The 23,062-nt window shown below is 40.6% G+C and overlaps 1 protein-coding gene across 3 annotated transcripts in view; it reads left to right on the top strand.

Moving 5' to 3' along the window:
- The window catches only part of FAR2 (fatty acyl-CoA reductase 2), a 115,586-nt gene that overhangs the window by 68,400 nt on the left and 24,124 nt on the right, over positions 1 to 23,062 (top strand). For all 3 annotated transcript variants that reach the window (XM_017662612.3, XM_037020296.2, XM_073223495.1), the window contains exon 2: positions 8,330 to 8,557. In XM_017662612.3, the coding sequence (XP_017518101.1) occupies positions 8,369 to 8,557 (189 nt within the window). In that variant the 5' untranslated portion in view covers positions 8,330 to 8,368. The remainder of the gene's footprint in view (positions 1 to 8,329; positions 8,558 to 23,062) is intronic.

The raw sequence follows: 23,062 nt of genomic DNA, 5'->3' as shown, positions 1-23,062 counted from the left end.
TGAAGTTTCCATAATCTGTTGCCATCTCTTCTTCGAGGCTGGGATTCCTCACCTTCTTTTTAGGAATTGTCTTCTACAGCCACACTAGTTTGCACTTCACTCCAAGTGGGCTTTCTCATAAACCTTTGCTTTCCCACCATCACTACTTCAAATACCTCCTGAATTTCTGCATCTCCAATCACGTCTTCTTAAAAACCAGTTTTGCAGCGCATGAATGATTTACTGTTCACTCCCTAAAGAAGTAACGACTCCTTCCTGTAGTTACCTTAATATTGCATATTGTTATATGTATAATGCATATTATTTTATATTATATACATTATACTTTAGATACTATTATATCTACACCACGTTTTGCCTTTTACCATCATGGCACATGGGCTTCCATCCAATGAGAGGCAGGCCCTTAGGAGACAGTTGAACCTGCACACTCTGGAAGTCTTGTATCTTCTCCTTCGCCCCACATCTGTTTTATAGCTTAAGGTGAGATATATAGAAATCAGAAGAAAATCAAAAACCGTTGATAGATAAGTAATCTTAAGTGTTTGTCCTAGATATAAAACAGGTTCATAATAAATTGCACTAGCCCATAAATTCTGAATAATGGTTCAGATTTGGAACAGGGTGAAAGAGGTTACACTAGGAAACAGTAGACTTAATAATATGAAAAATATTCAATCCTTGTCACAGAATAATATTTTATGGAGAGTGTATTTTACAGTTATGATTCCGGTTAATACTGTGAAAAGCATGTGGAACAGGTGATTTGATAGGATATTTATTAATTAGCACTATAAAATAGAGTTCCTATCCATATAAATAACATAGTAACTCTAGCAGAATTACTTTTCTTTTTAAAGTAATATTAAACCACTAAGCATGGGAGGTCTCGAATGCAGCTTTGGTGGACTAACAGCCTGCACTTCGATGTACAGAACCTGTGTTTTTCTTCTCATTTTGTGTAGTTACTACCTATAGCTTAATATGAATACAAAGTACTTTTTTCAGATCTGTAACTACCTTCTCTTAGATATAAATGCCTAAAGTGCTTGGTGATTTTTAATAGAATTCATTGTTTATGGCTTCTTGTTGTGCTGATGAGGAGTAACATCTCATGGAGAGAATTTTGACAGGGTGAGGATGAGCCTTAATTCAGAACTTAGTCCTTCATGGAGGCCTAACTGCATCATTCCAGATAGTATATTTACTCTTTTTCAGATGTTTCCAGAGAGGCTGTCAATTTACTGGCACAGGTGCCTTCCATTAGGAAATAAGGATTTCCAACATACTATATTATATTGATTTACATACACTTAACTAACCTTCATACTAACCTTTTAAAAAAAATTAATTTCCCACTTGGTGCAAGAATAATTAGTTGGTATGTGGCAACGACTAAACTTCTGGAATCTCAGGGCACAAAGGGACTAATACTGTGCCGTATCTAGGGGTGGGTATAGTTAGTACATACTGTGTCTAATCATTGACAGTAACAAATCTGGTAACTCATGTATCTGCAGAAGAACCATGTGTTTTTGTATCTAAACCATTATAATATTTCAGTGCAAATAGTAATCTGTGCTATGATTTTGTAGTGATTTTTCATTGTTATTCTATGAATTGATTGTCTTTTTGGTGGACTGAGTTTATGATATTAAATCGATCTCCTTTTAATTGGGCCTTGTTCTCAAAGATCTTCATACATTCCAACTATTTGGTTTCCATGCAGTTTCCTTGATTGAATAAAAGGTTGAGATATAGGTTCTATGGACTAGGAAATAGACATCTCCAACTTTATTTCTGCTTGAGTGAGTCTGAGTAAATCTTTCAACCCATATGAGTGGCAGACTGTATCTTAGAAGAAATTAGGACATTTTGATATATAACCCTTTCATGTCAGAACAATGCAGTATATTTATTAATCATTGGGCTATTCTATTATCTGCACGTATATTTGCAGTGTATTTTGTAAACATTTGTTTCAACCTTCCGTGTGGAGAAGCAGAAACACAGAGAAAAAGTAATGTTTAAAAGCTTTAGTTATTTATTTGAAAAGGTGTGTCTGCATTCCACTTCTTACAAGACTGTGTTTGTTCTTAGGCGTAACACCTGTGAGCTCGGATGTTTGTAGTAAATATGTAGGCAGTCTCTCTACCAAAATCACCTTAGCACAGGCTGGTCACTGAAGCTCAAACTTAGGCTCTGGCTGGACTGAAGCCCTGCTCTGCTACATCCTGTGTTATCCATATTCTACTGATCACCTTTCCCTACAAGATACCACGCTGGGCATTATATTGATGATGTTATGGGGATTGGACCTAGTGAGCAAGAAATAGCAACTACTTGTAAGACTTTTGTGTACCAGAAGGTGGCAAATACATCCAACAAAAATGCAGCAACCTTCATCTCAGTGAAATTTTAGGGGTCCAGTGGTGTAGGACACATTGAGATACCCCTTCTAAAATGAAGGGATAGTTGCATCTGCCCCCTCCTACAACCAAAAAAGAAACATAACCCCTCTGGGTCTCTTTGGATTTGGGAGGCATATATATTCTTCATCTGAGTGTGATACTTTGGTCCATTTGGCGAATAACCCACATTGCTACTGGTTTTGACTGGGGCCCAGAATAAGAGAAAGGTCTGTGTGGCTTCAGGCTGCCCTGCCACGTGAACCATCTGGCCCAGCAGATCCAGTGTGCATGAAGCAGCAGCAGCAGACAGGGATTCTGTTCGGGGCCCTCAGGAACCCTTGTTGGTGAATCCCAGCAAAGGCTCTCGGGATTTGGGAGCAAATCCCTGCCATCCCCCGTGGATAACTACTGTGCTTATAAGAAACAGCTTTAAGCCTGCTGCTGGGCTTTAGTAGACCCTGAACACTTAACCGTGGGCCACCAAGTTACCGTGCAACCTGAACTGTCCTCGGACTGGGGGTCATCTGACTCACCGTGCCGTAAAGCTGGGAGTGCACAGCAGCAACTCCATCACCGAGTGGAAGTTGTATATATCTGATCAGGCCCAAGCAGGCCCCAAAGGCACCAGTAAGTTGCATGAGGAAGTGGCCCAAATGCCTTCCTGTATTACCTTCCTTCTCAGCCTGCGCTGTGGCCTCAGGGGGAATTCTCTACAGTCAGTTGACAGAAGAAGGGCTGATATGAAGACACACCCAAAGCGGGCAGCCACAGCACTGCAGGGCCAAGAAGTGCGGCTGTATAGACATGGTATACGTACCATATTATAGCACAGTTTCAGGCAGATGCAGGATAGCTGTATCATGTTGGGCAGATGTATGACCTTGTTACTGTCTTTATTTGGAGATGAAGTATGTTTTAAGGAGACGTGTGGCTGACAAGTTGACAAGGATTGGATTTAGGATGAGGAATTCCATATTCCAATTTGGCTGGGCCACAGTGACCAAGTATTAGTCAAACACTCTTCTGCATGTTTCTGTGAAGGTGTTATTTTGTTGAGATGGACATTTAAATCAGTGGATTTAGGGTAAAGCAGATTATCCTCTATAATGTGAGTGGACCTCAGCCCTTAGTTGAAGGCCTTCATGGATCAAAGCCTGATGCTCCCCAAGAAAGGGCTCCCCCAGCAGACCGACTTTGGGCTCAAACTGCACCTCCTCCTCCAGTCTCCAATCTACATATTTTGTACTTAACAAGTCTCCACAATCTCATAATTCCTTAAAATACCACCCCCCCTCTCTGGCGCTTTCTCTCTCTCTCATTTATATATATTTTATATATAAATTATATATACCCATCCCTTTGGTTCCATTTCTCTAGAGGACTGCACTCAAATACAGTGATAATCTGTGCCATGTTGTCTCCTAAAAAACTAGACTTTAATTAGAATTCTAAGCAGAACACAAAAAAGTGGGTTGGCTTACTATCCATTCAGTTGGGTTCCTTTGGCTATTGTTTTAATTGATCAGTCAACTGTTTTACTTATAACCTGACCCAATTTTTAAAATTCACCAACAGGAAATAGGAAACATCAAGATTCATATTTGAATTTGACTCACCTGAAAGCATTTGAGACTCTTCACCTACTGACTGCTGTTTGACTTACCTACAAATAATAACAATACCACGCATTTTTGTAATGCTTTACCATTTAGCAAGAATGCTTACATATTAATCATCTGCACCTAACCTTGTGTTGCACATGGCAAGAACTCAATGCACCTATTTAATCAATTATGATGAAATGATGGATTTAGGTCATATCTTCCTTCTTTTTCATTTCTGTTAAATTTGTAGTTTTTGAAGATTTGCTAATGTGCTAAGAAGAAGCAAATTAAGAAAAATGTGTTGAGGTAATTTGCTAAATTTTGTTCTTAAACCCAGCCTGCAGTATCCTTCCCCAGACGGGACTGTTTCCAAATTGGTTTTCCTTGACTGTGGAGCATTGCGAATCCAATTAGTGAGGTCTGTGCCCCTAACAGCTGCCCACAGCACCCTGGGGGGTTACTGTGCCTCCATCAAGAACTTAAAAGTTCTTCCAGAAAAAAACTTTATATAACAAGCCCACAGTGAAAGGTATCCAAGTTTATCACTGAACTTTATAATATAGGAAACACTCAGGAAACTAAAGAAATCAAAGAAGGAACTCTCTGATTAAAAAAATTTTTTTTGCTAAATACTTGACAAACAGGTATGTGACTTATATACAGACTTTTAAGGCTTAGATTAATGAAGTTTCTGTGGTTTATCATGAAAGACCTGACCGTATTTTTTACAAACGTGTGAAAACTGAGAATCAGTATCCTACCTGTGTGCTGTAAAGATGGAAAACGAGACAGATGCATTTGTTCCATCTTAAAGGTTTACTCCAGAATGGAAAAGGTTGGTAGGAATTATTGTCAAGAGTTATTTCACTCACTTATCTAAAAATGAGTGTGTCTCTGTTGGTGTGCATTTGTGGGTATATTAGTCTGCTCAAGCCGCTGTAACAAAACACCACAGACGGGGTGTATTGAACAACAGACATTCATTCCTATGGTTCTGGGGACCAGAAGTCCGTGACTGAGGTGCCAGCAAATTGGGTTTGGGGTGAGAACCTTCTTCTTGGCTTACAGCTAGTCACCGTCGCATTGTGCACTCCTACGGCCTTTCTGTTCTGGAGCTGGTCACAGTGACTCAGGCTTCTCACAAACATAATGCGCGTGGGGAATAGGAAACTGCCCTTCTGCACTGCCCATCTGAGAAAACGGGGAAGGCAAGCCGTGGCCCCATCAGCTTTTCTAAACATATTCCTCCTCCTAGAGTTGCATATCATCCATTACTGAGCATAAAATAATTTTAATTTTTAAAATAACTAGCTTAATTATTTTAATGAGTTTTATCAAGGGTTAACAGTTCCTGGACTCTGCAAAGCTATTACATATGGTATGGATTTCAGGGAGCCAGATTTTTGTAGAGAAGTGTCTGGGCCAAGGACAAAGCCGTATCGAGAGTAGATGCAAAAGGGAGAAGAAACCTCTCCAGTGCAGCTTCCATCTGAGGATGAGGACTTCGCACTGACATTCTTCAAAATCACAAGACTCCTCAGCCACCTGCTCTTGACAGGGAGCACCAGGCGATACTGGCTTACGCTTTGTGTTCCTGTCGGAGGGCTCCGTGTGCTCTGCCGTGGTTCTTGTGTTTGAGAAGCATCCGGACTCCAGGCAGAGCGGGCACAGTGCATTCTCTGAGGACACCTCAAGCTTCCTTTGTCCCACAAGAACTAGGCTTGTTAGGGATACGTTACCTGCTCTTGAAAATGTTTATCACATGTAGCAAAACTGTGTCTGGGACCATAAGGTCTTAACAATATGTTTGCATTTCTACAAAAAAGTGTATTTTCCACTAAGACACATGATATTATAAAACAAGCATCTGACATCTTCAGAGAAAATGAAGCGGGGATGTCACCCTGTCCAAACAATTTCCATTCTGTATTTTTCCCAACAACCATGCTCATTTACTTATTTACTAAAGGCATATGGTGCTTAGGCATTTTTACATATGAAAGAATTGGCAAGATTTATCATCAAGGAGAGCTACATTTGGGGAAAACAGTTTACTTGGCTTGATGATTGATTAAGTTATCAGTTGTCTCTTCCTATTTCCAAAAGAGGGTATATAAAATGCATAAAACAGAACATTTAAAATAGATGGCAAATGGTAAGGCCAAAAAATCCTGAGAGGCAAAATGAGGAACCAGTGGCTTTATTAATGTCTAATACTTATTGAGTATGTATGGAAGTATATACATTGTATCGGATATATATATATGGTACCATATTACTGAGAGTTTAATGCATTCACTCACATAATTCACACCACAGAACTATTAAGTGCATACTTTTTTTAATCCCCATTTAGTGATAAGCAAATTGTCACATCGAGAGATTAACAGTTTGCCTACACATCTAACAAGTGCTAGAACTGGGATTTGATTTCAGACAGTCTTGTTTAGAACCTGCATGTTACCTAGGATGTTATACTGCTTTCCAAATGTGGTGACATCACTTTTCTGAGCTTCAAGGCGGGCAAGGCACGATTGTTCAATACTTTTCCCAAGGGCTACATTCTTGAGAAAATCACTGGATTGTAATAGGAGTAACATTATGTAACATAACAAACGTCATCCTTAATTGCTGTTTGCACAAAGCCCCAATGTGTTCCTGAAATAATATTTCTCACATCAGCTCTTAATAAAAGGGGTTTAAATAGTAACTCAATGAATATAGCTAATATGATGTGAAATCCATATTTCCTTAAGTGAATAGAATTGATGATTCGGTGCGATTTTTGTCATCGATCCCTGTTTTATTTGTGTTTACCACAGTCTGCGGTTATCTTGTTTATGTATTTACTTACCTTTGTCTTGCTAGAGTGACAGCACAGATCTGTTTGCCTTATTCATCCCTTTAGCTTCAGAAGGTAGCAGAGAGTCTGCATGACTGGTGCTCAAAATTATAAGTTGATTTAACTCACGAATAAACGGATCCTCCAAAGACATAGAGTCCTGCCCAAAAACACAGCTTCAAGATCCCCAAAGTATTAATTATGACAATCATTTAAAAGTTTGAATAACAACTGTGAAGTCACTGTTCCTCATGGAGCCGCTGGCAAAGAGGTCTTGCCTGGAGCTCAGCAGGCAGGGTGTTGAGCCTTTCACTTGTTTTCCTTCTTCCTTGTAAGCCCTGATGTCAGGGCCTGTCTCTGGGGTTGCGTTCTGCAAGGTCCACCCGAATCCCATCCAAGCAGAAGCCAAGGACTTGGGGCGGTCAGCGAAGTCAGGCAGACAGGAAAGTCCGCCCCACACTGCCAGCACCATTGCGCTCAAAGCTCTCTGCCACAGTTTCCGGTCAACAGTTACTAACCCAGGCTGGAGGACAGAGCATTTCATGTGGCGTTTGTACGGCATGTGGTGCCTTTTGCCGGGAGTCCCTGCATCTAAGTGCCGCATCTGGCTTCCCACCCAGATTTGCTAACTACTTTCTCGGTGCTCCTGACAACAGTGCCTGGAAGGCACTGAGCTCTGGCTGGTGCTGTTTCAGGGCTTCACAGAGCCTCCAGTCGGTGGCCTCACTTGTTCAGCTTCTCTCCCCTTTGTCTTTTGCAACACTTCAACCCCCTGAATTGCATATGAAGGAAAGGAATGCGCTTGACCCATTTTCAGCTCCAGGAAGAGGAAAACATATTTATTCAGGAATGACTGGGTAGGCCAGGACCTGTTAGTTCAAGTGAAACCAAAAGCTAATTGCTCCTATTTTCTCTAAATAGAACTGCAACTGAAATATTAATTGCATCATAATTTTAGAAATTTTGGTCACTGTTCTAAGCTTTGGTTGCACAGTGATGGGGCCGTTCCGCTTTACATTCCTGTAACACTGAATTCCTTTGATTTCCCCCATTCCTTGGACCTCTCTGCTTTGGGCTGGAACACCCTTGCCCAGCCCTTCCCGGCTTCCAAGTTTTACATCAAGTGCCACCACCTAGGGGCCCTCCGAGGGTTCCAGATGCTGCCATACCCTCCTCCTCTAGCACTTAGCCAGTCACATGGACCCATCTCTGCACGTGGCTGTCTCCTCCATCAGACTACAAGCCATTCCTGCAGAGAAGGAATCATGTCTTACTCATTTTTTGAAGTCTTGGCATGTAGAATAAGCTCAATAAATATTGACTGAAATGGATCGTGTTGCCAGTAAGCCAAGATGCTCTTGCTCTGTCTGAACTTTTTCTGCACTCGAAACTCCTGGAAGCACCAGAAACGTTTTAAATGGCTGCGTTTGAGATATTCTGAGAGTGTAACCTTTCATTATTTTCCTTTTCAGGAACCTCTTTCTGGAGCTATAAAGACAAAGGGAAGAATCATGTCCATGATCGCAGCTTTCTATGGCGGCAAGTCTATTCTCATCACTGGGGCCACAGGCTTCTTGGGCAAAGTGCTGATGGAGAAGCTGTTTCGCACCAGCCCCGACCTGAAAGTCATTTACATCCTTGTGAGGCCCAAGGCCGGCCAGACGCTGCAGCAGAGGGTCTTCCAGATCCTAAATAGCCAGGTATGCCTCACAAGAAGAGCCTCAGGCCAAGATGACTCCCTACCATGTTACCTTATTGTGCCTCAACTGCAAGGGGCCAGAATATCGGGGCAGATAGAGGTCAAGGGACAAAACTAGGTAGCAACCCACTGCTCAGGGAAATTTGTGGTGTTTTCCTGTAAGAGGAGAAAGAGCGCTTGGGCTCTGTCCAGGGCAGGCGAGCAGGTCATCTAAGTTCTGATAGTCACTCAGTGAGAATCAAAATGCTGACCCTTGCAGAGGAGGCTCCCCAGGCTTGATATCGATCACACGTTCATCTGAACTCTTCCCTAATTTTCTTCTAAATTTAAGGGGGTGTCCCCCAAAAGTTTTGGATATTCTAGTCTCTGTTCTGTTCTATTTCATACGGAACAGATAAGATGCCATGCAGTGTCTAAACTCCACAACCTTGACTGTTAGATACTTTATCTGTCCTAATTTGGTATTTCTGTTATCCCACTAATTCTTCTAAGGGAAACACTCATAATATTGAAAATGAAATATTATATGTGTGAGTCAGCCCTCTCACTGCTCCAAAAAAGTATTGTGCACAAGCTCTCATGTTTCAGTTTATAAATTTGAAGGCACTATAGGCTTCGGTCTCAAATATATCTGGGCTCACCTTCTGGCTTATCGGTTGGTTGTCACTTTACCTCTTAAGCTCCAGTTTGCAATGTTTAAAATAGAAACAGTGACAACGACCTCCCAGGATATTCATAGGAATTAAATGAAAAAATGCATGTGTATGAAGTATAGTTACCTTTGGAATGTACAGGGTTATTTAGGGTTGGCAAAAGGAAATTTTAAGTAAGATTTATTTTTAACAAAGTGTAGGGACGCCAACATCTAAGGGAAATGTGTTTCTGATATGCAGCACACTATAGATGCCCAGTAACTTTCATGATCACATTTATCTGCAGGCACCAGGGTGAGATTTTGTCACAAACTGTCATCAAGAGAATCAGAAAAACCTCCCCTGTGTATATGGCCTGGCTCAGTAGTGGGACAAATAATAGCTGACAGTTGCTGAGTACTTAGAACACGGCAGGTGCAATTCAAAGGTTTCTTTCATGCCTTATCTCATTGACTTTTGCAACAACTCTGTGAAGTAAGGATGACTAACCTCCTCCTTTTATAGATGGGAAGACAGAGACCTAAGAGTTAACTTACCAGAGGTCATACAGCTAGTAAATGGGAGTGTCAAATCTCTACACTGTGACTCCAGGGCAGGCACACTTGCCCCCCACACCCCCATACTGTCTGCATCATGACTAATGGTTCTGAAAAGTAAGACCAAGAGGCTGATGTGGCATAAAACCGAAATCTAGAAGAAACCCTCAGATCCCTTTTCAGACAGCTTTGCTCAGTTATATGTCCCTAAGAAACTTTGTTTTCATCAGACAGCAGACATACATCTGTCACTACATAGCCAGCTTATGGATTTCTAGATAAATATTAGGGCAGAGAGTCCTGTAGTCAGCACAGTCTTCACCTACTGGTCTTTGTGATGCACTACATGTGACAACTCAGCAATGTTACTTAGGTTCCAGAAATCTTGACTGTACTATGTGTAACTGATCTGTGAAACTGGCCTGCAGATCTTTACACCTGTTTCCACTATGGGGCTATTTATTGCCAGCTGTTGACTTTTTATAAACAGTGGTCTTGAAGTGTGGTCTCCAGACCAGCAGCAACAGTATCATCCGGGAACCGTCGGTTGTTAGCAGATGCCGCTTAGCATGGGCTTCCGTGGCAGGCAGGCCTGCGTCTGAATCTCAGCACTGCCAATTGTTAGCTTTATGGTGGTGGGCAAGATGCATACATAACTGAACCTGAGTTTCCTTATCTGTAAAATGAGATAATAATACCTTGCTCACCCAGGAGTGTCTGTCTGTCTGTCTGTCTCTCTCCCCTTCAGGTCTTTCTGGATTCAAATCCAGGTCTGCCATCATAAAATGCGGTTTTAACCACTAACCTGTATGGCCTCACTTTTTTCTGTCATGCTAAGTAGGGTTTATTTGTATAGATTTATTTTCTCCATTAATTTTCCCTAAAAGAATTGTGGGAGGGAAGGAATCCATTGTGCATTTTATAGCTGAAAAATTTATTATCTGTGGTAAAATGCCGTTTCTATAAGGCCATTTTGTGGGTACTTTTTTTGAGTAATAAATGAAAGTCCTTTCATTTATCGAGTGCTTGGAACACCTAGAGAAATTTACACACTGTGTCTGATTGTTTTTTAAGGGAACATTTGCTTCCATTATTTTTATCTTGTAACTGAAAGGTGTATTATTGAGAACAGATTCTATTGCCTATTAAAAACAAGCCTTTAGTTATGCAAATAACCTGCTTTCTTGACACTATATGGAATTTGATTCCTGTAAAAAGATTTTCCGTGGGAAAAAAAATCGATCTATTTTATTTCATTTCTGGGTGTCCCAAAACTGGAAAACTTCCACTACACGAATTATGTATGCTGGCCTCAGAGCGTAAGGATGCTGTCGATGATAGACCGTAGATGAAGTTCTATGCAGGTAAGGGATTACACAGTAATTAGTTACTGAGCATCTGAGAGATACAAAGTGTACTGTTCCTTTTCATTCTGAAGCTAAAAACTCAAAATACAGACAAACTAAAATTATGTATTTTTTAATTAGGTGACTGGACTACTTTGAATGGTAAAAGAAACCTCTAGGTTCTACTAAATTTTTTACTCATAGCATGTGGCTATTTAAGTTCAAATTAATTACAATAGTGAAATTTAAAATTCAGTCCCTCAGGCACACTCGCCACAGTTCAAGTGTTCCATAGCCACCTGTGGCGAATGGTGACTATATTGGAAAGGGCAGGTGTAGAACATTTTTGGTCTTATCTGACAGCATTGATCTAGATGATTATGTTGGTTAAAAAGACCATATTCTCATTCAGATTTCTGTGCTGCCCATGATTTTTGTTAGTTCTACAAACACTTACTGAAGTGCTTACTGGTCAAGTGTATGCTAGGCACCACAGGTATGAAGACGAAACAACATACCCAAGTCAGGTGGTGGCGGGAGTCGTGGAGAACACGTCCGCAGTGCAGTGTGGGTTCTCCAGGGAGAAGAAAGGACGAGGCAGTCTTGGCAGAAGTGTCATCCTTGCAAATGGATGAATGATATGTTGTATTTGGGAAACCCTGAGTGACCTATTTGGCCCCAAACAAGTGAGATTAAGGACTAGAAAGTTATACTGAGGCCAGATACTGAAAAACTACAAAGAATACAATAGGCGACTTGCATTTGCTAGAAAACCCAACTGAAACTGGCTTAAAAAAACAAAGATAATGTCTTGTTAGTGGGTTTCAGCCCTGGGGAAGTTCACTGTGGATTCAGCGAGACCAAAGAAATGACAGTAGAACGTCCTTGGGGTGAAAGGGTTTATACCCAACTTTATTCCCACAGTGGCAGGTCAAGCACTAGAATCCCGTTCACTCAGAGCAAGTCTGCAGGCAGCAAGCCGGTCCCTGCCTCTGGACCTCTGGCCTCGGTGCTGCCACTGGTGGGCAATACATGAGCTGCCACCACTCCAGCCTCTGCTCTGCTCTCCTGCAGCCTTGCAGCTGTGCCACCATGTCGTGCCCAGAGCACTGGGTGGAGCTCTTTATATAGAGTCAACAGCCATGTATTGCCCACAGGTGTGCAGTGAGCTAGTCACTAGGGCCAGGTGAGAATCCCAGCCACAGGAACTCTCATTTCGCCCACAGATGATATGTTGATTGGACAATGGAAAAGTCCAGGACTACAGTGATGAGCACGTACACCTCGACTAGAGAGCGCTGGCTGAATTGGGCTGTGACTCCCAGCTCTGAACCAACCCCTCTGGCACGAGGTGTGCCCTGTACTGATTTACTCAGAAACTCCAGATCTAAGCTACCCTGGTGTCTTGCCAGTGGGTTTCAGCCCCAGGCAAGTTCACTATGGATCCAATGTGACCAAAGAAATGACAGTAGAATGCTCTTGGGGTGAAAGGGTTATACCCAACTTTATTCCCACCGTGGCAAGTCAGTCACTAAAATCCCGCTTACTTCAGAGTGAGTCTGCATTCAGCAAGCCAGTCTCTGGGCCCCTCTTCCCGCACAGCTGCCCTCTGGGCCTCTCTACCCGCACAGCCATCCCAGTCTCTGTCCTCGATGCTGCCACCACTCCAGCCTCGTCTCTGCTCTCCTGCAGCCTTGCAGCCATGCCACCATGTCACCCAGAGCACTGGGCGGAGCTCTTTATATAGAGTCAGTAGCAACATATTGCCCACAGGCATGTAGTGAGCTAGCCAGCCAGGGCCAGGTGAGAATCCTGGCCACAGGAACCTTCACTTTATCCACACTGGGCATGCGGTAAGGGTGCATTTCCATCAGTAAGCCTTTCCCTAGAGCTGGGGTGAGACCACCCCCTGAGGAGCAGCTGCTATGTGGAGAATGGAGAACATCTGAATGGTTAATTTAGATGCCTGTCAAGGGACAGAGGGATGGATGCTAGGAAGTAAGCCTCCTGAGAGGAGCAGGATCTCAGGAGCCAGACAGCCCCAAGTTGGCACCTCTCCCACCACCACCAGGCGGTGGGCCTCTACATAGCTGAGCCTCAGTTTTCAAATGGGACACTACAGTCATTATCTTTTGCACCATTGTGAGATGTTAATACAGGAAAGGCACTTAGAATACTGCCTGGACCATGGTAAGGGCTCGGTAAATACTCGTTTTTTATATATTACTATTCAAATATAGAAGTTTGAGCTTTATCTTTTAGGGGATGACACTCCAATTGAAGGCCTTTTTGTCTTCTGACAGCTTGATGATCTCCTACCATTTAAATAATGATGATGAATATGGGAAATTAATTATGGGATCTGCAAGGAGCTGATATTAATGGAGTCATTGCAACAGAAACCATACCCTCTGGCCCTTGCGAACTCCTGGGATAGAGGATCAGAAAAATGCCTTCTGTTTCAGTATACCTAAACACGTTAGACAAAATATGTTTTCATAAAATAATATTAATGCACAGCTGAGCTAATTAAAAAGCGAGAGTAGTGATGACAGTGAAAATTTAGCCACCTGGGAGTTGTCAGGGGTCTTGGAGAGGACCTTGAATTGGAGGTGTAATAATTAATCATAGCTCAATTAAGTTGGCATATAGATTAAAAAGCATAGTAGAATTTTTCTATGGCTTTTGTTAATGTAAAACACAATATAATCAGCTTTTTATTTTGACTACTCCAATACATACCTGGCAATTGGTCATCTCCAGTGCAGAAATAAATAACCTGGAGCCGGGTGGTAATTCCTGAATGCTTAGAACTCTCTGTGTCTAATCCAGCAACCATCTTCCATGCAATTTTAAACCTTTTTTCAAATCTTTCGAGATAGCCCCAATAGTATCAAGTCCAGCATACAAATTTAGCTTTCTGTAAGCAGTCTCTCTACCCACCTTTGCTAAGCCTTCTTTCACACACACTCCTAAATTCAACCTCAGAACAAACAGTATTTTTCTTTTGACATTTAAAGTCTGTCCACTCAAAGAGCTTTTGTGTTACATTAAAACTTAAAGATATGTATAAATGAGTGTTTAAAGAGGAAACAATTACTACAGCATCAAAATACTTGAGAAATTGAAGTAATGGAAATTTCTTAAGTCTCTATTTCTAGTATTATAGCAAAAGCATTAATTTTTGGTATGTGGTCGAATAAAAAAGCATGCACAATGAACAGACCCTGGGCTTAGACCTAAAAAGGGGACGATGTAGTTCAATATATTTGCAGCATTTTATTTTAAAAGTGATAATATGCCATATGAATTCTAATATTCCTCTGGTTAGAATTTGGGGGAAAGGTTCAAGTTGGTTATTCTAAATATTCCAATTGATGTTCCAATATAGGATAATACTTCAGGGAAAATACTCATAAAACTTTGATTTCCTAGTAATTGTTTGCTTTTATGCTTTCCTAATTGCATATTCAGTAAGAGAAGACGAGTGTCAGGCTGACATATATAATACACCATTTTCTCAAATATATTGGCTTCGCCAAAACCAGTAACATGCGTATCACCCCAAGCTTTCCCCTGTAACTTTTCAGCCTCAGCCCTTTCTGTCATCACTGCTCTCATGTGTCACCCCTGTCCTCTGCATCTGGCTTGACCCTCAGTGAGGAATCAACCAAATTCGTTGGACGAACAAGTGTAATACATATGCCATTTCCCCACTGGTCTTGTCTGGGTCCAGCTTCACTTCACTCGTGTTGCTTTGCACACTCACTCTTGGCTTTTTAACTCAGAGGGACTTGCCTCTCTGGGTTAGACTTTCTTCTGGGAGGCCTTTGATTCTGCAAGTATTTATTGAATCTGTCTTATGACTCACGACCCAGTTTGGATTGTGCCATTTAATTTTATTTTGACACTGAGTGATGTAAATGCAGCCACACGGTAGTCCTAAGACAGGCACGGTATCCCTTTTAGCCATGTTTCTCTCCAGTCACACATAGTGATTGGATTCTAGCCCACCTGAAGTGATGCTGTGTTCTTAAAGGTGGATTAATCGTCAGGTGGATTAATATCAGGTATGTGAGAGTTAGAAATTTTCCTTTGAAACATAATAAACAAAAATGTTACCAGTTTGCCTTTGATTCTCACTAAGTCCCCAGGCAGTGTGGTCAGGAGAACATCTGTTCTGTCAATCACAATCCATGCATCTGCTTCATCTCTTTCCTCTCACGGAACAGACAGCTACCACCTCTGACTTCCTGTTTCCGGGCTTTCAGAGGGAGACAGTTAAATGGTATATGTTTTGGGAAGAAGGTTATTTTTAATACATTTGCCACAAAGGACTGGGGCTCAAGAATCAGGAGACATCAATTTCCTCACATATGACTAAGTTCCTTAAGTATTTTCAGAGCACTTAAAGGAACATATCAATAGAGAGAATGGTATCTGAATTAATGGCGGAGTCTTGAGGACTTTCTCACAAAGATAATTAAGGTGGTACGCTAAGAAAACAACCAGCCACACACACAAATAGTGTAAAAATATATTTATTGTAGTATTATTTATAGTAGCAAAAGCCAGAACCAACCTGAATATTCCCCTGTGGAGTATTGATTAAATAAACAATATATACATGTGTTAGACTAATATGTAGGCATTAAAACTCATATTTTATAAAAAATGACATGAGAAAATGCTTATAATATATTCACTGCAAAAAAAAAAAGATACAAAGCCATCCATATTCAGTGTAATCTCAACTACACCCTAAATGTTGATGGGATCTTAGAATAATTTTATTTTTCGGCACTTCTAAATTTTCAAGTTACAATTATAATGAGCACATGTTTACTTTTATGGAGAGGAAAAGAACACCTCTTTTCATAGTGAAAAAATAGGATGATTGATCTTTTTCCAAAGTTTTATAAGTACAATTACAAATGAACATGTTTTACTTTCATGTTGGAGAAAAAACATACACCCACTTTTTAAATAGTAAATAAATAACACAGCAAACCAATCATGGATTTTCAGAATTATGTAATCAGGTATAAGTTCAGTTGATTTTTACTTTTATCAAAATTAAATAGTTTGACTTTTTTTATTAAAAATATGATTCCAAGTCTTCAACATTTTTTTTTTAAAAAAAACTCCAAAACAAAAAAAAAAAACAAAAAACTTCTGTGCAAAGAAAAGATACAAAACCATATTCAGTATTATCTCACTAATCAGCCCTAAATCCTGGATTTGGGGAATAATTTTATTTTTTGGCTTCCAAACCTTCAAGTTACAATTACAATAAGCATGTTTACTTTTAAGGGGAGGAAAAATGCACCCTCTTTTCATAGTAAAAAAATAAAACATAAAAAAACTTAGTTTTTTTCCCCATAAAATCTGAGTCTTTTAGAATAAGCCGGATTGCACTTGTTAAAATGTGAATGTGCTCACCACAGACCCTTGCGATTCTATTTGTGGATCCCCAGGGTCTCAAGCTGACTGCTTTGTCTCTTACTCATGAAAAATGTGTTCAATTACTTATAAGCCAACCAGCTTTCCATTGAAGCAAAAATAGTTTTAGATAGAGACATTGATATTTTATCTATTTCGCTATGTTAAACATAGCTTTGTCTTACAAGATGTGGCCATCCTCACCATAACAGATGATAAGTTGCAAATATCTCATTCAGTCATGAAGTTCAAAGCAAAGTTGAGAATGTTTTGAGGTTCTTTAGTGCTTAAAGGTGTGTTTCTGTTTACAACAATCATGTCTCATTTATATCCATTTAGAGTATTAATTGGCCTTGGTCTACTCTAAATAACTCTTTAAGAAAACATCAAGAAGATGACATCCCGATCTGAAAAATAACACCCCAAGTAGTTGAAATTATATTAAGAATGAGTGTTGCTCCAGGAGGAGAGGGTTCCCTGCCCAGGGCAAGTTCCCTGTGAATTTGCCAAGACTGAACTCAGGCAATGCCAAGAAGTTGGGGACTTAAAGGGGCAGTTATTCTCAGGGCAGGTGTTAGTCTCTCCTCGCTCCCCCTTTCTCCAGCCACGTGCTACTTCCCCACAACTAGCAGCTGAGAGGAACTCTGTGTATGGGTCTCTGCTGACTTGTGCTTGGCTGACCAATTACATACCAGGAATTGAGGGAAGGAGAGAATGGGTGTTTCCTCTACACCTCTCCGCTGGGCCAGTACTCCCGTGACTTACCAGCTGCTATGTCCCCAGTAAACATCCCATAGATGTGCAAACAGACTCTTATATGTATATATAGTGGGCCCTCTTAAGGCCAGTTGGGAATCCTAGTCAGAAATCTCCATTTTCCCCACAGTGAGGTAGTTAATCAAGAGTGATTGTGAAGTCAGAATCTAAAATATGTTTCACTGAGAGAATACCGACAACAGTTGTGCTTTTCCTATTAATCTATAGTAATCCGATAAGGGAAGGGTTACCATGAAATTTTTCTGGGTTTAGAATTCATCATCTGAGAAGACAGGCAAAATTCAAGGTTTCCAGGGAGGGACTCTCCAGTGTGATGTCACCATGAGGTAGATTTTTAAAGAGATGCAGAGGTTGGCAAGTTGCACAGGATCTTTCAAGTCAGTTTCTCCAGAAAAGTGTAAATTACTCAATAAGCCCTAGTTTGCCCCAGAGAGAAACCAACTTTGAAATATCCTGGAGAGCTTTGAGTAATGAGTCTCGCGGGGTCATACACTGGGCCTGCAGTTCACAGAACTGATTAGGTGTGAGACAATACAAGATAGTGACATTTTACAAAATAGGTTATTGAATCCTTTCACAAGACTATCACTATTGAGTAGTTTCTAGATGACATTAGCTAAATCAGTTCCCAAGAGGAAAAAGAATGCATTTAAACAAATTAACTTTGAACTAAAAAAAATTAACTTTAAGCCAAGTAACACCTGAAAAGAAATGGCCGACAAGATGACATTTTTTAGTACTAAGAAGCACCAACAAAATGGTAATTTCATTTTATGTAAAAGTTCCTCATTAATTTTCAAGGACTCTTCTGTAAGGAAAGAAAGCATTGTTCCAAATTTCCAAAAATGAATTTCTGGTTGATGTTAATGATTTTGTTATGTCTTTATACAGCACAAAGGCAATTGGAAACAGAAGTTTGTATTTGAAATTCCCAAAGCCAGTTTTGTTCCACTATTATTTTTTATTTTTCCTAAGAAGCTATCCTAAACAGCTTCTTTTTTCCTAAAAAGCAAGAGGCTTCTATAAACTTGAGACAACTAGAGGGAATGTAATCTTGCCAGGAATTTAGATTTTCCATAATTAACAAACACACATTTTTGGAACAGTATAATTGGTCTTCAGTTTGATTGTCACTCAGCTCAGATTAATTGACTCATGTGAACCTTCTCCATTTCCTTTTAAGAAAAAAAAATTAAAGAAATTGATTTAGTCCCAGGGATATGCTAGCAGTGCCAGAAAGAGCAGCCATTTATTTTCTCAATGTCTTTTCTTTTACAGTACCACTTACTAATTAATTCAATCACAGGTATAATTTCACATGTCCAGCTTCTTTTCTTTCTTTTTAAGTTTCTTCCAATCACATCAAGTCTTTTTGCTTAAAAGCTTTGAATTGCTCTTACTCATTTCACTCAAAAAGTCACCAAACTGCAGGATTCTACATGACTCTGGAATACATGCAGTTTTCAGAGGTACCTGGGTCGCACGGTATAGTCATGGGATGGTCCAACACACAGGCATGCACATGCACACATATGTGTGTGTGCAGAGCTCTCTGATGAGCAGCTTTAGAAAACCAAAGACTAACATGGGTTCCATAAAGGAATTTTCCTATTATTGAAACCCCCTCAGTGGCATTTATTATACTAAGTGTCTGAATTTCACTACCCTATTTAACCCTCATAAAACCCTGTGGTAGGCTTTATTGCTCTCTCACAGATGGGAAATGAATCCAAGGAAGTGGTCAATTGTCTGAGGAAATGCCAAGGAAAAAATTTAAATACAGTTCTCTCATCACTAAAGCCCATGCTTTTCCCACTGCATGCATTGTCTCTCCTAAGAAATTGCTTCCTCGAAGCCCTGGTTATCTTTCCCAGCTCTCCAGACAGTGTGTTTCCCAATGATGAGAACTTCGTTAGGAAGGTGAAGCTATAGCCACTTCTCTATTCACATCGTCCCATTCCCCATCCTTTACCGTGGGTAATGCAGAGATGCTCCCAGTCCTGCTTGAAAGGAGAAATCAGCTTAGGACTATTCTCCACCTTCCTCACCACCTTAGCTCCTTTTTTGCCCAGGTGCTCATTCAAAGAACTCTGTGAAAATGATCTTGGGGGAACAAAGCATAACAAGATGAGGAACTGAACATTATGTTGCCTTTAGCATTTATTATAGATTCCCATGCAGAGTGAATTAAAATTTGTTAATGCAAAATTGTTTTAAAAATAGCAGAATATATGCAGAACTATGAGTTCTCTGAAATCGAAGAATGAGGTAGTTCAGTGATCAACAGTTTAGATAAACATGCAGATGAAAATACAGAGGCCCCAGAAGGTAAGTAACTTGTCCCAGTCATGCAGCTAATAAATGGCAGGACCAGGACTCCAACCCAGGCCTTCCTGACTCCAAAGAGTCTGAGATCGTTCCCACAGCAGCTGGTTTGCACCTTTGGTGTGGATCAGACTCACCAGAGAGCCTGTACAAAGTACAGATGCTCAAGCTTCCACTCGAAATTGTTGAGTCAGACTCTCAGGGTCAGGACATCCTTTTGTTTTTGTTTTCTTAAACGATTTCCCAGGCAACCCTGCTATATGCCAAAGTCTGAAGACCACACCACTACACCATACTGCCCTGTGCTCCTATAGAAATGGTTACTAAAGCAATAAGAACTTCTGGATTAATCCTTTCTATCTATGGGAGTTCTTAGTGAACTAGCAAAAATGATTTTTGTGAATCATTACACTGAGTATGTTAGATTTTTGTCTTCAGTTATATGCACTTACTTGTGTTTAATTGGTCTCAGATTATATCCTTGCTTAATAAGTATTGTTTGAGAGCTACTGTGCAGAATCCACTGGCTTGCTTTTGTTCGGCACTGTGAAACTTCTGTGATAAATTTTACAAGCTCTCTTTCTCTTTAGCACGTGGGATATTCCACAGAGATTGCCCTTTAATTTAAGGAACCTTACCCTTTTTTCCCAAAATAAAAATATTAAGCAAATTTTGGCAGATTACTGGGGCTAAATACTATAGTGCTTTTTGAAGAGAGGGATTCAGTAAACTGGGTACAGATCAGAATCTTATAATTATTAAAGATACGGTTACCTTCAATGGGCCCCTGTAAACAGTGACCGAATCTCCTATGGATACCTCCAAAGTGAGGTCATGTGGCTAACAGGTTGATTGTAGAAGTCCAAGTTCAGGACCTCCACACTGTTTCAGAAACACAGTATAAATGTCATGACCCCACCCCTTGCCCAATCCTTGCTTCCAATAAAAATACAGTCTTGGTGTCTGGCTGTAGAAGTCATACCCACAGAGTTTATTGAATCCAGAAAATTTCTTTCTGGTTTTCTCATGCTGAAGCTCTCATTCTGTTGAATTTGAAGTTTATCTGTTGCCTCCACTTTAAGTACCGACTGTCATAAATGCTGTAGTCTATCACGTTTAAAACAGAGAGTAATACTCGCGCGTGGAATGTCAGTTCAATGGAACACTCCTAAACTTTCCAGGAGAAGTGGACAGCTTTGTTCCTGGGTTGAAATGCTTCGCTCTCTTCCCAACTGTCACCTGTCAGGCGGCACAGACACGTGCCCTGCCCTGCCTAGGACTGGCTTCACCACAGGGAAGGGCAGCAGCCCCTCGGCTTGAGTCTCCGTAAAAGGCAAGGACTTAACTCCTCTGTTTACCGTCTCCATCCTGTGCCATATATGCCGTCAAACATACGAGAAGGAATAAGATAAACTCTTAGCACCTACAAAAATTAAATAAAGTTCCTTACTGGTGGACCTTCAATGAAATGTTTGAAATTATATTTTTTCTTCGCTCTTTTTTTTTTCTTATTTTTTCTTACTTTTAATTAAAGTCTCACATTAGCAAAGAAACTTTCAGAAGAGTTGGTGTCTACTGAGGATCCGTTTGCCTGTTTCATCTCATCGGTCCTGCAGTGTTCTTGTGCTTATGGAAGAGGGTCCCGCTCTGAGCCTTCCCAGCCCCCACTGGCTGTTAATCCAGGGGACTCAAGGGGACACTGTGTCAACCAGCAGTGACCTGCTTTCATCCACCAATACAGAAGAGCCAAGAGCCGGTACCTGAACAATTTCAGGAATCAAACTCCATTCATAGTTCTATTACTATTCTTACAGTAACTAATCTCAGTTTTAACAAGCAAACGTTGACTCTTTTCAATGAGCTGGGTGCTGTCAAGCATAAAGAAATAAACCAGAAAAAAGGAGTTTACAAACCAGAGAGTAAGTTTAAGCCCTGACTTTAAAAACGGACCTGAATTTTCAGAGTCTGTATTTCTCCAAGTATATGGTACATGGACCTTCAGACCTCTCTGTGCAGCTGGTTAAGAAATACAGCTTCCTGGGTTACATACCAAACCTACTGAGTCAGGATCTCAGAAGGTTCAGCTTCTGAGTAAGGAAACCATTTTTTAACATTTTCCTTCGGCCTACCCAGTGTGAAACCCACTGATGTCCTGTGACTGCCTGGAGCAGTTATAAAGGGAAATGAGTCACACACAGTTGTTCATCAGCAATTATCCGTGTTAACACTCCAACGGGAGAAGCTCTCCTCTTGGGATCAGTTAAAATCGACTAGGGAACTTGGTATGAAATGCAAACTCCTGGGTATGCCCCAGTAATTTCTTATTTAGTGGAGATGGGATGCGGTCCAGGAATATACATTTTTACCATGCATACTAGTGATTCCGATGTGGTTTGCTTGGTGGGTAACGCTTTGCAAAGCATCGACTTACCGGACGGAAGTTGGCTGGGATCTCTAACATTCTGTTTAGGATGTGACAACATTTAAAGAGGACTATTTTGTTGGAAATGATAGCAGTAACGTGAGATTCCAGACAAGGCAAATCATATTACTAGACATGAATAATACAGTAAAAAAAAAAAAAAGTAAAAAATGTAGCACTGTGGTTTGCATTGAGGCAGCTCATTCATTGGTTTATCTCAGCTGAGCGTAAGACCATCTGCATGAAAAGTGGACCTTTTCTCTTAAATTATACAACATTCACTGTGATACGCCCTCTCACCTGAAAATACATATCAATAAATGGAATATAGTTTGGGACATTATTTCCTGGATAGGAATGATCTCCTAAGATGGTAATGCTGTAAATGGGGCATGTTGGCACTGTTCGGTGCCGCACAGGGGGTCGGGAAGTACAGTGTGCTATCATCCAGTGTCCTCTGCCTTTTAAAGTCATAAAAACCAAAGGCAAAAAAAGAAAGCCTCTGTATGGCAGTTTAGAACCCCACTGCTAAAAGGGTGGACATTGAAGTCATCTTCCACCTTCTGTTCTCAAATAGCCAGAAGTTAACACAGGCCAAAATCAAAGACTCCACAGAACCCTAAATAAATTTCTCATGAATAAAATCTGTCCTGCAGACTCAAAAAAGAGCCTTCTACAGATTTAATTATTTAAAAAGGGCGAAGGTGTACGCATTTTAGTTCAATTTATCCCAATATATCCAGCATATGCTTGTCCTAACAATTAACAGGAACTACAGAAGGAAAGCATTTCACTGTGAAAGCACACATTCAGCAGGCTTATGCTCCCTCACCATGAGAAAAGCTGGTGGATGTATTCCTGGAAGAGCTAAAATGACCTGTGTTGAGAATGTCCCTCAGACATTTTAATCTACCTCATCAGTCTCGGGTGTCAAAAAAAACCCATTAAGGATTGACCTGACTTCCAAGTTATTTTCGGCAGTGTGGTGACCCCCTCCCGAGAAGG

Source organism: Manis javanica, chromosome 15 (assembly GCF_040802235.1).
Source record: "Manis javanica isolate MJ-LG chromosome 15, MJ_LKY, whole genome shotgun sequence".
In the NCBI taxonomy this organism is placed as follows: domain Eukaryota; kingdom Metazoa; phylum Chordata; class Mammalia; order Pholidota; family Manidae; genus Manis; species Manis javanica.
The sequence above is the reverse complement of the archived record's forward strand: the minus strand, read 5'-3'. Positions and strand labels throughout refer to the sequence as shown.